At 43.1% G+C, this 15,622-nt stretch overlaps 1 protein-coding gene across 11 annotated transcripts in view; it reads right to left on the reverse strand.

The window, feature by feature from the left end:
* CAMK2G (calcium/calmodulin dependent protein kinase II gamma) overlaps window positions 1-15,622 on the reverse strand; it is a 114,244-nt gene that overhangs the window by 40,126 nt on the left and 58,496 nt on the right. For all 11 annotated transcript variants that reach the window (XM_054382687.1, XM_054382681.1, XM_054382682.1 and 8 more), the window contains exons 4-8: window positions 7,884-7,938; window positions 7,235-7,300; window positions 4,364-4,436; window positions 1,127-1,229; window positions 154-237 (exon numbers count right to left, since the gene is read on the reverse strand). In XM_054382687.1, the coding sequence (XP_054238662.1) occupies window positions 154-237; window positions 1,127-1,229; window positions 4,364-4,436; window positions 7,235-7,300; window positions 7,884-7,938 (381 nt within the window). The remainder of the gene's footprint in view (window positions 1-153; window positions 238-1,126; window positions 1,230-4,363; window positions 4,437-7,234; window positions 7,301-7,883; window positions 7,939-15,622) is intronic.

The raw sequence follows: 15,622 nt of genomic DNA on the forward strand, positions 1-15,622 counted from the left end.
ACTCCATCTACACAAGGTGCTTATCCTCAAGCGTGCCTTCATCTCTCCGCCTAATAAGAAGGAGCACCGCGCTCCCAGCAACAGGTTATAAGGAATTGCCCTTCTCCATGAAACACTGTTCTTTAAGTGTAAAACATTTTGACAGAATCTTACCACATGCCCATATATCCACTGGTTTTCCATAAGGATCTTTTCTTAAGACTTCAGGGGAGAGGTAACCTGGAGTGCCAGCAAACCCTGCCAGGAAACGGATGACATGAAGTACTTACAGTACCCAAGCAGAAGATATCTTGCCACATCACAAAATCTACTAGTAGTAACCAAGTTCCAAAACCTATTTCCCACCTTTCATCTTGTATTTGCTAGAGCTACCTCTTGGTGAACCAAGAGAAAGAGAAAGAGAAAAATAAAAATAAAGAAAGTCAGATGGGATCAAGTGTCTATGTATTGCAGGAAAAACAGAAAAGAAAGAGGGACTGTGTCAAGTGGGTGGACACAAACTCATATGCCAGGCCTTCTGCCACCGTTACATATAATGGCTTGGAGTTTGAAAACACAAGACACAGATGCGACATAGCTGATTGTCAATGATGTGGGCAGAGCAGAAAAAGTAGCCATCTCTCCAGAATCTCCACAGTACTCCACAGTGTCGAGTCTCAGAGCTGATGTTTACCCTGAGAAGGTCTCATTTCTAATTATGTTTTAGCTAAACAGAGATAAGGCCAGATCCAAACGTGCCTGAGAAAGGCCATGTCAAATCCATTTCTGTAAAAAGACCAAACAAAATTCCAGATGTCTACACTTGTGCAGTAGGAAAATTCAGATCAGGGTCTAAACTTAGCAGCTGCATTTATCTGGCACTAGCATCTTCTGTAAATTCAGAAAAAAAAAAACAGAGAAATACAGAGTAATTTTTTTCTGTCTTTACTTACATGTTTCCTCTATTGCACAGAGAATCATGCCCAAGTACCCACAGGCTGAGATGTTTGGAAAGGAAGTAGCAATGCCAAATACATCCAATTGTGCTGTAAGAGCTGAGAGAAAGTACTCTGGGGGCGGAGGGGTGCAACTCAACCAACCACCAAAAAACGGGGAAGCAAAAGTGGGAAAGCTAAAACACTCTTACCAAACCAGGCCTGCTGCTCTCCCTGGACTTCTATAGCCAGTCCAAAGTCAGCCAGTTTGACAGCAGCACCCTTACATTTACTTGCCAGTAGTAAATTCTCAGGCTGGGGAGAAGAAAGAAAAAAAGAGAGTAAGAATGAAAGACTGACATCCTCATTAAAGCCTCCAATCTCCATATCCACATCATTAAATCAATTCAGTCTGCTGACTGAATTTAGCAGGTGTGTACTAAGGGTGTTCAGGTGAAGACAGAGCAACAGCAACAAATGGTTTTGATCTAAAATAGCAGAAAATCCTCAAGTCTAAAACAAATATGCTACAGCCTCTCCCAACCCAGTCCACACATTATATGCTGACACCAGAGGGCACTGGCAATACAGTTCCTGCAGCACAGAACCCAAAATTTGTTTCTGTCATGCCTGCAGAGAGTAATTGATGGGGAAGGGAAGGAGGGGGGAAGATGCAGTAGATAAAATCTGCAGTGATGATTCTCCCCATGAACATTATGCAGTCCCCAAGGCACTAGAAAAGTAAATATAACGCTAATAAGGGCTGCCAAATACTGCACTGTAATGTGGGAAGGCACCACCTGGATAGGCCATAGCTTTCATCCCTTACAGAAAAAAACTCAGCTTCCTATTGACATGAGCAACATAGCACTGAGCATTTGTGTAAGCTGTTTTTTCATGCTACATATTCACAGCAAGGTAAAATAAGCTGTCTTAATACTGCTGCATCACCTAAAAGACCAACAGCCACACACCAGGAAGACAGACTTTTGTCCCTCAAATGAATCTCATTTGAATCATATTTGTTGCATTCCAGCAGAGAACTTCAGCAGAACATTTAACACAACTCCAAAAATTGGACTGATAGTCAGCACTTCCTCTGAACTAACAGAGCAGCTAGTTGCATGGGACCCTTCTGAAGGTTTGAATGTGGTGGCTATTTCAGATCTGCAGGAAACCCAACGTGAAGACAGGCAAGACAAATGCGATTTCTTGTTCTACCCACTTCTGATCATTTTTGCAATTCATACCAAGTTGATTTTTTTTTAACCAGCAAGATGGAAGCCTGGAAATCCAGAACAGGATCTTGCCTCAGTTTCACAAACTTGATGGGTCTTTTTTGCAGCCTGCTCACCAGATTCATTACATGACAACCCTCTATCCCTGTTCTGCCTGATGTGAACAAGATGCTTCGCTCCTGCATCGAAGTGCTGGGCATGTGCCTTGCTTATGCTTTACATGAAAGAAAAGCCTTGCCCATCACATTCCTTGCCATAAGCAGCATGGAAGGAAGAGGAATGGTGTCTCAATACATTTGGATGACACTTCCTTTTCACTTATGGGAAGTAGAAAAGATTGTGTTATTTTAGCTACAGTGATGAAAATTCATCTTTTTAAGCAAGTCCCTAAAACAAAAGACCAATGAGGTCTTTTGAAAATCCCTCTCTACTTCATATCATATCTAGGTTTGTCTTGAGTAAGAAACAGTGACATTTAAGCCAAGCTTGTGATAGCTAAGCAGTATTTGTTTCTAAAATACAGGTTAAAAAAAAAAACTAAAATACAGGTAAAAACACTTGGTGCCTATGCACGTGCATGTTTGCCATCATATGGCTTGTCTCAGGTTTCACATACTTTTTGGCAAGGATGTGTATACATTCCCTAATTTCTTATGGTCTCTATGGGAAGCTCTTTAAAACCATGTCAGCCAAAAGCCAGGCTTATGAGAGGGAGATACAAACAAGAAAACTTCACTTGAAGCAAGCTCTGCAACTATTACACACTGATCCTGAAGGCAAAGCTTTTGGCAAGCACGTAAATATGAAATAAAGAGCATGGGATCTTTCATTGCTTAAAGGAATGGCTAGTCCACAGGCCTGCATAGTTTCAGTGAATCAGAGACAGCAAGAGAAGAAAATCAACTACAGTAAGGGGTGTCTAGCCACTGACAAGTCGGAACAAGTTCACCATTTTCACACATACAGAGCTTGGGAAGTTCAGATTTTATCTGAACACAGGATGCAAAGGAAGACTCAGTCTATCCTGTACTGGAAAACACTACTGATTTTCATAAAGGCCTTAATTTGGGGCAGTAGTGACTGTTGGAGTTCCTTTCTTAAGAGCAGGTGTCAGCTCTAATCCAGAGCAGCCATTCCGTAGTAGATCACTGACATCTTTTCACAGCACTCTGAATCAAAAGGCCAGAAGTGTTGCATGGGGGTTTGCCAGAAATGCTAAGTTTTAACAACAGTCCACTAGATCAAAACACTGGGGAAACACTTCCATCAAGCTTGTAACATGCTTCTAACTTGCTCTCTGCAAAATATTTTCATACTTTCTCCTTTATGCATTGTGTAACAAGCCAAAACTAACACTAGTGGCAGGTGTCATTCTGCATTAATTTAACTAGACCACTGGTGGCCATCACCATTCCCACTTCAGACAGAAAGGGCTGCAGGGCAGGCAGACCTACCCACACAAACCTTCCCCTTCTGGAGCCTGCCCATCTCCCAGCACTGATGGCATTGGGTGGGACAGGAGTTGAACTAACTATGCTGCAGAAGGCTCCCGGTCTATAAACCTGTTATAATGAGGCAAGTGGTTGATTCACCACATGTTTAACTGGCCTGCAGTTTTGGATTTAGATTAAAAGCACTTCTGCTGATTAGAGGAGAAAGAAACAACACAAAAAAAATTCTTGTTGCGTATCTCTGCCTTAGCCCAATTGGCATGTGTTTGGCAACAGTGTAGAATAAAAATATACATGCAGACAAACTCATCCTGGCAGATTGAACAGACATTGCCCCAGGCCTCTAGAGATCTCTTCAATGGCAGACTAAAAATTGTCCTTCATTCTAATGAATCCTACCTAAGTTTCTCTGAAAGCCTACTGCACTCCAAGGTTACAACCACTCCATTCTGGAGCTGCCTCAGAGATGTTGAGAGCCGACAGGTTTCATGAAGACTGAAAAGTTCCTCAGGAGTTCATTACACCCTCTAGAAAACTCTGACGGAGTGAATTGGTGCTTTAGGAACCCCTGACCCCGGTTCCAGTTAAAAACAAAAACAACAACCACCAAACAAAAAACCCCACACCCCTCTCCCCCCCCTCAAAAAAAAACCCAAAACAACAAAACTCTGCCAGCTGACAATACAGTATTCCTGTCTTGCCTCTTCCAATGATTCCCTGGCTGCTCTCCTCAGCCTCTGTGTCACAGAGGAAATATTACCTTTAAGTCCCTGTGAACGATATCATGCTGGTGAATGTGATTCACACTCTCCAGTATCTGATGAATACAGTGGCTGCAAGATAAAGGGAGAGACACACAGTTATGCACACACTTGGCATCTCATCTCATTCCAGAGCTATTTCCCTAACTTTTATATTTGTACCAGGAAGAGTTCAAGACCCCAGGCTGAATCCCTTCATCATGCCCATAGGATGCCACAGCTCACTACTGTCACAACTGGACACCCTCAGCAACAGAGAGCTAAACATCCTCACCTACAGCAGAAACACAAAGCCTTTCTCCTGCCCACCACCATCTCCTTCCTTTCTCCCCATCACAATAAGTTCACTTGTTTCAGCCAACAGTGCCTACTCCACACAGCAGAATCAAGGCACTTGAGTATCTGCAAACACCAGCTGCAACTGGGTAAGCAAAACCCAGTTACTGCAGGAAACATTCAGCTGGGCTAGTCCAGAATAAACTTTTAGAGAGGAGCAGCCTCCTCCAGCAAACTCAGGATGACGATTCCTGGGCACCTGCCAGCTTGCAAGACTTTCACAGCAGCATCTCAAGCAGTTCACATACACAATGTGCACACACACCCGTTTGCTGGGTGCCTTTTACGTACAGATCCCACTTAAAGGTATAGTGATGTGAAAAGCAGACTCATTCCCTGCAGTGTGCTGCACTCCCCTAGCTCATAGAAACCGGTGTCTCTGCCACTCTCACTGCCGTAACCACAGGGGCAAAAGCAAGATGTTATTTACACCTGTTACGTAAGGACAGTGCAAAACACACATGGGTGGGATTTCTGGTTGAAAACATATCTTCTGCTAAATATTTAAACAGCTCCCAAGGGTGTATGTGGAATAGAGTAGGGATTTTGACAGCTATGGCTGGGCAGTGAGTACCCAGATGTGAGCAACTCTGAGAGGTCTGTATCCTCACTGCATTTAGTCAGTCAGGCCACTGACCAAATTCTACAAATCTCAGGGGAGCAAATTTGAAATTAGTGAAAAATTTGAGGTAAGGGAAACTGGCTACTGGAAAAGATGGGAAAAGGGTGAGGGAAGGAAGAGGAGAGGAGGTGCAGCACTGCGTATTTGCTACTCCCACCCCTTCAGAGCTGGCAGTACAATCCTCAGAGTCAGAGTCCATGAATATCTCCCCGCTCCCAAAACAAAAATGTATAATTAGAACAGAGCTGAGTCTGAGCAAGAGAGATTTTCTGGCCAAAAATGGCAAAAGTGTGAGGTGTCCCAGGCGAGCCAAGTGCAGTGGGTTGGCACAGACCTCACTCCCTTGCTCTCCCAGCCTGCTCTGGAATTCAGTTCTGCAAGGGGAGAGAAAGGGAGGAGTTTCACTCTGTCATGCTGTGGGTACTGCGAGACCAGCTGTCTGACAGAGGGCTGAGCACCCTGAGGAAGGCTTACAGAGCAACAGACAGTTCTTCTTTGCCCCTAACCTTGCTGTAAGTTTCCTGAGCAGCGTTGGTCACTGCCAGCTCTTGACCGTTTCTGGAAACAGGCACCGGCAAGAGGAACAGGGGTGATGATGACTGATAATCTCAAAACTTCCCAGCTTCAAGGCAGAACAGCTTGAGTGGCTGTGGATCTGCGTGAGATGCTGTGCCTACAGCATCTGTACATTCCACTGAAAAGATTTACAGGGCTCTCAAACCTCTCTGTCAGGAGCTTCATCAGAGATGATGAGCCCACTGGCCTTTCCCCTCAGCAGACAGCTCACAGCACAGCACACAGTGCAATGCCTCATTTGAAAGCATCATGCACTGGCCAGCAGACAGAGGCTGCAAGCACACCAAAAGGGCAAGCAAATAAGAGCCCAGAGGACCCACAACCTACACTAAACACCAGTTCATGTTCTCTTCCTTCTACTCACAGTATTGCACCTACAAGGCTCACCCCGCAGCAGCACCCACTAACACCTCTTATCCCTCTCCTCTCAATGTTCCCCTAATTCTTGCAAGAGAAAGGGTTGGGATGGAATAAGAACACAAGTGCAGAATAAGCAAGGTGGAAATGCCACCATCAGACTGCTCTCAGGCCCTGCTAAAACAGAACAGGAGTTACCTAATCCCATCTCTGATTCCAAATGCTACGTGTGCAGCAGATGGAGGGTTCAGAGAATACTACTGCTGCACAAAACACCCACCCTGCATAAACAGGAAAGGGACAAGCAAAGGCCACTTCAGTAAGCTCATGCACAGGAAAGAGGATACACTCAGACAAAAACAAAACAAAACAAAAAAACCCCACCAAAACCCCTACAAAACTCCCAAACAACTAAATGTTTTTAATATTAAAATATAAATGTTACTCTAACCTATTGCACCTTTTCTCACTGTCAACCAGCACATGGTCAGAGAAAGCTTCCACAGAAATATAGCCTTCAAAGCCCTCTCTCCCTGTGTCCTGTAAACACAGAGAAATGTAATGGGTCTGTCTGACAGCAATTGCACATCACTGGAATTCCTACTAGGGGACAGCAGAGGCCAAGCAGGTAGCACTCTCACAGCTGTAGGACAGCTCTCCTTCATATTTACTCACTAAGGTCAGGTTGTTACCACTCACCAGAAAGATCACACAAAGCTGCTAGCAATGGGTCTGCCACCAAAGAGCACAGTGTCTGCAAGTGGCAAAGACAGCAGCTGCAGCCCTGTAAGTGGCAATGGCTACAGCTGTGGTGAGTCAGCCTGACTGGTGACAATAGTTTATGCTAATAGCAGAAAGAGGAATTGTTTTTTTCCAGAAGGAGAGCAAGACTGTCAGAACAAAGCCATGCACAGAACAGCGGTCAGGAAACTCATCCCACTTGCCAACACACATGGCACACAGACAGAAACAGTCTTACCTGGCATCTGCTTCACTGTAGTATTCTCTGGCAACAATATCCTCAAAGAGCTCCCCACCAGTAACTCTGGAGTACAAAAGAACAAGGAGGGTTACAGAGTCCATGCAAGCCTATCTTAAGGTTTGGTGGAATGTATATGGCCACTCATCTGGAGCCTTTCCCACAGTCTGTGTGTGGACTTGTGGCATAAGGGGAGGCAAAGCAGAGTTCCATCACCATGACACCAGTACTGGTATATCTTGACTGACCCCCTGAACTGCCACTTCACGAGCAGTGTATAAAACACTGTTGACACACTGGGCACAGTGTGGCCTGTGCACCTCTACAGACCGTAGTATATATTAAGCTTTGGCAGAACACTCCTCCTCTGATCCTTTCCAGGCTGCCTCAGAGACAAAAGTCAAACAGTATCCTGACACAGGACAGCCAAACTTTGCCATCCCATGGTTACACCTGCTGCCACAAGTCTTCCTAGTCCATCCCCTATCACACAGTCAATGGGTTTTGGCATGATGGCGAAAGAGATTTACAGGTCTCAAAATAGAAAGGAAGAATTATATTAACACAGGTGCTTTTTATTCCACTTCTAGTCAACCATCCACGTGCTTATATCACTGGTGAAGCATCAAAGCCAAAGAAAAATACTTACAGATCAAAGACGAGGTAATGGAAACCTTCTTCTGAAATACTGTCATGGAGCCGCACTGCAAAAACATAATCCAGAAATGGAGATTTACAGAGCATGTAGCAAATATGACACTTCACAAATCAAACCAATGCACAGTCAGCTTCTTAACCCAGTCAGTCTATTAACTGCCCATGCCCTTTGCTTTGTGTGCTCACTTAGTGACCTGTTTCCTTCCATTTTTCTCAAAGGAACAGATGAGTGTCCTTCACATATATCCACTCCTCCCCATCATCAAAACTAAATATCTTTGACCTGTTCATTCTAGCTGAGACTAGACTATGTCTTAATCACTGAAACACCTTGTAATTGAGTATTGACCAAGCCCTACAGTTATCATCCTTACAAGAAAAATCTCATTATTATGCTCTGTCACTTTAATGGTACCTTTGACTCTTCCTTGTGTTCCATTCTCATCCATATAAAATACAGGTGACCTGTCTTGACTTTTCCCAACATCATGATTTTCTGTCTGCCAGTATCAAGAGGGCTGTTTGCACCTTTTATTGGGGCATGACATCAGCTACCACCATCATCTTGGGAACATTTCAAACTAGCACTTGGCACATGCTCACTTGGAACAGCTCTTGCAAGTATTCTCAATACTCTCCTCTAATTCTCCTTGCAGCTCTCATTTGCTAAGGCATCCTTCCACAAAACTGAGTAGCACATGTGCAGAGACTACTCCCAGTACCTTTCCTAGAAGGATTTAGTACTTCTCTTATTCTTTCTGCTTGTACTTTCCTATATATTTTTCCTGTCTTTATCTACAAGCCCTCTAGGCTGGTTCCTTGACCAATTTCCTTTTGTTAGCATTTCTACTGCATCTAACTGCAGGGGTTTGGAAAGAGCACTCCACCCAGCATAATGCTGCAAACAAGCAAGTACAGTTAGAGTACCAGCTCAGCAGGTGTTTCAGGTGCAACATGCTGTTCCTACAGCATGAAAACAGAGACACATCACCTTTAAGAAGTATATTCCTCAAATCATTTGCTGCAAAAATATTTTCTTTCAAGTAAGCAGTTTTAGTTGGCTTCATAATAACTTCACTGCCTTATGTTTTTACAAGAAAACTTGCCTCCTGAGCTCTTAGCAAAAATTGGCAGAGGTGGCATTACAAAAATGCAAGAGAGAAGAAGGGCATTTCCTAGGAGAAAATATTTCCATTGAAGACTAGAAATAGGATGGAAAGTGGCTGAAATGGACACTTCGATTCCTGGTGCAGGTCAGTTTTCATTTCAGTGCAATAGACTATTCAAGGTGAATGCAGGAGACAGGCACACCAACAAGAGCTGAGGCCCTGGACACAAGGCAAAGTCTGCAAGGAGACCTTATGAAGATGGACAGATGAAGAAACTTCCAAGGAAAGCTGAATGTGCTAATAAGGTCATGTCTGGTGATGTTCAGCGTGCACAAAAACCCATCGCCCTTCTGGCACCTGAAAGGGAGCACTGCAGGAAACATCAGAGAGGAGAGTAGCACGAATGAAATCCTGACAGAGGAGGAGACACAGCCATCAGCAGACTGAGACCAGTGGCAATGAAAAAGCAAACACAGGTGAAAGGGAGAAAGTCAATAATAAACTCTGATGCAAAGATGCCGGCAGAAAATTACATCAGAAAGCAAAATGTAAATGAGCTGATTGGTACTGTATCTTTGTCCTGAGGAAAGCAACTTTGTCAAATACATTATGAAAAGGGAAAGAAGTACCAATTCAGAGACTGGCAGAGACTGGCAGAGGCAGTAGAAAGAGCCTTCAAGGACAGTAAAACACTATTTGCATCCTTAGGTGAGGAACCATGACAGGAGCACACAGATAGTTCATAAATACTGACACTGCACATCACCCTAAGGCTGCACAGCAAAAGAAGGCCTTGAAGGCAGGATTCAAGTCATTAACTTAACAAAGGAGCTGCTTCCTCATGACCACCCAGAGCAATACTGGAACAAAAAATCTGTCCAGGATTTATTCTGCTGAATAAAGCTCAGGGAGCAAAGGTAGAACAGAAAAAGAAAATACAGAAAATCTATAGGAAAGCTGCTGATGGGCCCCACCACCCTGCATACAAATAATTAGCAACAGCTTGACATATCAGGCTTAAAGTATGAAGGCGAGCAGCAATGAGTGGAATCAAAAACCATTAAAGAAGGTCTGGATATACCAAAACTCCTCTGACTTTCAGTTCCAGCCCACATCTACTTCATATCAATACTGATGGGAAAAAACAAAAGCAAGACCCAGTAGCAGAACAGCAAGAGTACCCAGTGTCCTTCCACTCTAAGGTTTGGCTTACCTACCCTCCTGCAAAACCCCAAGAGCCTTCCTGACCAGCAAGGATACTGCACTTGGCAACTGTGCTGCCTTGGTTCACAATGCTAACCCACAAGTAAAACGTTCTCCTTTCTAACACAGGGCTAACTACCATGGACTGTCAGATTAAAGACATGACCTGCCTTTCCCAAAGCCATTCAGCCAGCCCATAAGATGCTATATATTCAGAAATACCTCCGCTGCTTTTAGCTCACACCAAGGATTAAAGCATTTCAAAGTGCTCTTGGTTAACAAGGACAAATGAGGAGAGGGGATAGAGAAAGAAAACAGAAGGAAGTCAGGCAACAAGGCACTAAATCAGTTATGGGATATGGCAAGAGACTTATCCAAGGTTTTAGTCAGAGCACAGAAAAAAGTCCCAACCATAGAAAGAAAAAGGGCTCAGAGTTCACAAGCACAACAAATTTTGTAGCCTGTGAAGTCTTACAGATAACTTTAGAAATAAAAAAATTAAATCCACAACACTTGTAGGAAATGTCAGAACAAATGATCTCTGAGGGAGCAGAACCAGTTACAGACTGCCCCGTAAAAACATCTTCTGCACTAGCACCAGCTGGTCAGTCAGCAGAAAGTATGCATCACAACTTGGGTGATGTCTCCAACAAGCATACAAACTCTGGGAGAAATAAGCAGAGGTTTCAGTACAGCATCTTGATAAAACAATGTTTTCAGCTAGACAAAAAAGCCTAACTTACTTCATATACAGTCCTGAATCTGGTACTGTAGTGGTACTCCACCAAGTGTAACGAGAGACTGCTACCTAAAACTGTCCCTCCAATTTTAAACATATGCCTGTAACTTTGCACAGTTAAAACAGCTGTGATGCATCACTACACACAAGGCATAACCTAGCTAACTGATTTAAACATCTCTTTAATCTCTCAGCCTCCTCTCCAAACCCAATCTATGTAAGCTGGTCTTAATTGTATAGGAAGGATCTCCCACAAAGCTGTCTTTTGGAAAAGTAACTAACAGCAGAAAAACAGACCAAATCACTCCCTTTCTCCAAAATCTCATGTCTTCAATACTGCCGGATGCAAGTTACACAAATTATCGTCTGTTTTCTGTGGGTGTACCAAGTCTGAGGCCCTAATGGAATCCAGAGCACTTACAATGAGACTGATACCACAGCAAATGGCTCAAGAGGGTGTGCTGCGGTTACTGAACCTAGCAACAGCTGTGTATTAGGAGTTCAAGCACTTTCTAAGAACATCTGCTGTGAATATAACTTTTCTCTGCTTGCTCTCTTCAGAGTCTCACTGAAAATCTTGCTTCCAGAACAAAACTTGTTCTTGTTAGAAGATCATCACGCATGTATAGTTTTTATTTCAGAAAAAATAATATGAATAAACTATGGTATTAACTACAGTAAATAAAGGATGTTAGTGAGAAACATCAATACAGTAACAGTCATGCCACACGGTTTGTATTCCGTACCTGAATAAAGTGACCCTGTTCAGGCCGTCACAGCTCTCTGATGTCTGAGTGTGATACGAAGCAACTGAGCATAAGAATTTCCTTCAAAACAAACTCTACCATTGTAACAACCAATGCAAACTGCTGCTGAGTCATGCAAAGACAGACTCTGTGAATGCAAAATTTGAAGTAAATCATGAAGAAATCAGACTATTTTAGAAATTTCACCAGAACCACAGGAACATAAGAAGACATTGAAAAGCGATAGGCATCTCATTTTTAAAAGGTCACATATAAAAGGCCAGTTGATAATGGGGTCACAGGGATTATGTCCAGGGTAGATTTGACCCACATCTTTCCTTCACCTTGCCAAGCATGCTGACATCCTTATCTTCTTACTCTTATGTCAACCATTACAGGACAGGGGCATTTATGCCTGCCACATAAGCCCCAGGGTGAACATCCCCCTCTTTCTCATGTCCACAGCAAGCAGTGGTACAAGGCTGCCCAGGGGCTCTTGTAACACAGGATGGTTTCTGACAACTTGTTGCAAGTAAATCTCTGCTAGCAAAGTAGTTATTGAAATCACAGCAAAAGGTAAATAAATACACAAGCAGCAGAAGAATTTCACAGGACAATTCCCAGTATCTTCACTTAGAGATTACTCCTCTCTGCTTAGGAAAAAGTAGTAGGGCCTGAAATATGCTTGCTCCTTCATAATCAACAGTCTTTGCATCTCTTCAGGCACAGTGTTCAAGCTACAGGGCAGGTTAACTTTGCCTGCCAAATCTAGATTCACTGATGTTCCTAACTGTAAAGAATCTGGATATTATGAGAACATAAAGGACACTATTAGCCAACTGTGGACCAATACACATCTTTTACTGTGATTACATAATATTTGGGGCTTTCAAATTAAGTTGCCTGTGGTGCAGAACATGCAGTAGAGTCAGTAAGAGGCAAAAGGTATTTCCTAGTTGTCTCCTGGGTCATGGTAATTGCAATGCAGTAACTGTTTCACATAGCTTTAGTAGTGCAAACTCAAAAGTGCTCAGGGATCTTCTGGACTGAACAATTCTATTTAAAGGTCAGTCACAGCTTCACTTCTCAGCAGTTGCCAAACAGACATCGTATTTTTGCTTGTATCATGAAGAAAGGGAGGAGATAAACATACCACAAACGGTGTATTTCAAGAGTGCAGTCCAGAAGAAGCAGAATAAAACTAGAGGCTAAAACCTGTCTGATGCCCTCTTCCAATGTGCTAGGAGATGCTGAAGCTACAGATACAAATACATATCATACGCATAGCCTGACAGACTGCAAACTGAGCATTATCATCTGTGGCAGAACAAGTGACAAGTGAACTGACACAGATGGCTACCACCCACTCTCTTCTTCCCCAGATGCTCACCAGCCTGGGCAGCCAAGATGGGAATTGTCCCACCACCTCCGAGCTTGGCTGTGCGCCAAAACGCTTCCTGCACTGTTTGCATCACTTGGGATGCCTGTCCCATGAGGAGCCATCTCCAACCTGTGTCTGCCTGTAAGCTGAGTGCTCAGCTCCCACCCCAGCTGTTTCTCTAATTACATTAAACAGAATTCATCTGCAGCTGCTCAGGCTGCTTCCAAAAGGACTCTCCTTTTAATTAAAATTTTGCTATTAAAAAGCATTAAATTGTGTAATGCAAATAATCCTCTAGAAATCATCTGTTCCAGCAGCTAATGACCAGCTTTGTTAGAGCAGTAACTAAGAGCAGCAGGACAGTTAGCTAACAGGACATAGTATGCTACTGTTAACCAGTTCCTTAGGAGCATGGACTCTTTGCCTGCTCTTCCTTCCAAAGCTTCCACAGAGAGGTTACAGTATGCTGGATATACTTGATATAAAACCCCAAGCTTACAGCATTTCACACCAACTGCAGTTTTAAAGCTTTGGAAAAACAGAAGAGGAGGGGGGCTTGTAACACTATGCTCCATCTCAAGCAGAACCAAGCCACTGCAGGCTCTGTGAAGACAGACAAGAAATAGACCTAAAGATGACATGAAAAGACACACACCCCCACAGAAGTGGGTGTGTTCCCTCTTGTCCCTCCCATTGTTCTCCCTATAACCTTTAACACTCCTGCCCTAAAAAATAAGGTTAAAGCAGTGCCCTTTCTGACATTACGAAACTGGTCCTTCTGTAGAGGTAAAAAGCAGAAGTAAAAAACAAAAACACACACAAACCCCACCAAACCAAACCAAAAAAACCCCAACCACCCAACATAGCAACATTTCAGTGTCTATATTGAAACTTGCTGAAGTTCAGCACGTGATACATAAGACTTAGTATGCCCTACTTAAACATTACATGAGCCAGAAGACTATTTTAGCAGGAATACTTCCTACCGTCCTGAGAGCAGTGCAATCACAACCATTCAGAACTGTTGTTAATCATTTCTGATTATCCACATACCAGATAAGCTGGTGGTACTTCTGGTAACCACTAGTATTATACACAGTATGTAATATATGCAGCTATATACATCATATTATGTACATGTAGTATATATCTTACATATTCTTCTATAAACTTCCAAAACAATTGCAAGTTATACCAACTTTATCAGTACCTCAAAAGAAAACCCAAACAAACAAACAAAAAAAAGCAACAGAGATAACATCCACTTTATCAGAATAAATACAATAAAATTATTTTTGCCTTACACATTTCTGCCATCAGGGACAAGTCAGCCTTTGGTGTTGCACCCATGCAAGGCAGGTGTTATGCCTGACATGCCCCAACCTTGCTGCATTAACCTGATTTTCACAGCTTTTTTCCTCACATTGCCCAGGACAGTCATGAAACATTGCCACATGGCAAACTGTTTAAAAGGCAGGTTGTTGCTTGCACCATTTCACCACAGTACACTCGTTCCTCTCTTCTGTTCCGTGCTCAGACAGGGGGAGCTCCAAAGGAGACTCCTTCCATTTCCTCAATGCTATTCTAATAGGGAGGGAGGAGGGAATAAATAAATTAGGAGAATCCTCCAACAGTACCTCTGAGTAGAGTGCACTGTTTGGCCATCATCCCACCAGAGTTTGTTTTGTTCAGTGTTTTTTTTTCTTTTAAGGATTTCTTGCATACAGATAAATCTTGCAGCTAAATAGATGAATAATGGAACCTGAATACCTCTCTAGTACAGACCACAAAGAAATAAAGAATAAATATATGCCCTGGCAATGAAGCAAGCACAACAGTTACTGCATTCCCAAATTAAGGGGGACTATGTTTTGCTTAAAAACACATGAAAAACTATAGGAAAAGAAAACAAGAAGAGGTGAACAAACAATAGATAGTGAAAGATGAGAAAAAGAGAAATAAAAAGTTGGACTGACAGGGGTTTTGAGGAGCCTCCTCCCAGCCAGACATGCATGGGTACACACCTAAATCACTAATGGTGCAGGGACTGGAAATAATGAATGGCAACTTGCAGCTCAAAGACTCACACTTTCCAGCAGGAATGCACTCTAGCTGATGTTCTGAGGGGGTTTGGGGTGGATAGTAGCTTTCTCTGTGTTTTTTTTTTCTGGGGGGTGGGGGTGTTTTATGGGTGGTGGTTTTGGTTTTGTTTGTCTTGTTGGATTGTGGGTGGTGTTTGTTGTGTTTGGTGGGGTTTCTTGGGGGATGGAGAAGGAAGATGAGAGCAGGTTAAAGGCATAAGGCCAAGACTATAATTGTTTGACATCTTATGAAACCCACCACTTGCTGTCCTCTCAGATAGCTCCAAGACACTTCCAAGAAAAAGATATTCAGTAACTCAGAAAGCCATAAAACATAACATAAAAGTCCCTTCTAACCCCCCCACCTCTTCCCCACACTATTCTCTCCCCACACCAGTTTCACCTGAGAACAAAAAGTCCTCCTGCAATAGAAATGGTAGGGCAGCAGCTTTAAACAGCAGGCCAGGTGCAG

The sequence above is a fragment of the Indicator indicator genome, chromosome 7 (genome assembly GCF_027791375.1).
Source record: "Indicator indicator isolate 239-I01 chromosome 7, UM_Iind_1.1, whole genome shotgun sequence".
NCBI classification, from domain to species: Eukaryota; Metazoa; Chordata; class Aves; order Piciformes; family Indicatoridae; genus Indicator; species Indicator indicator.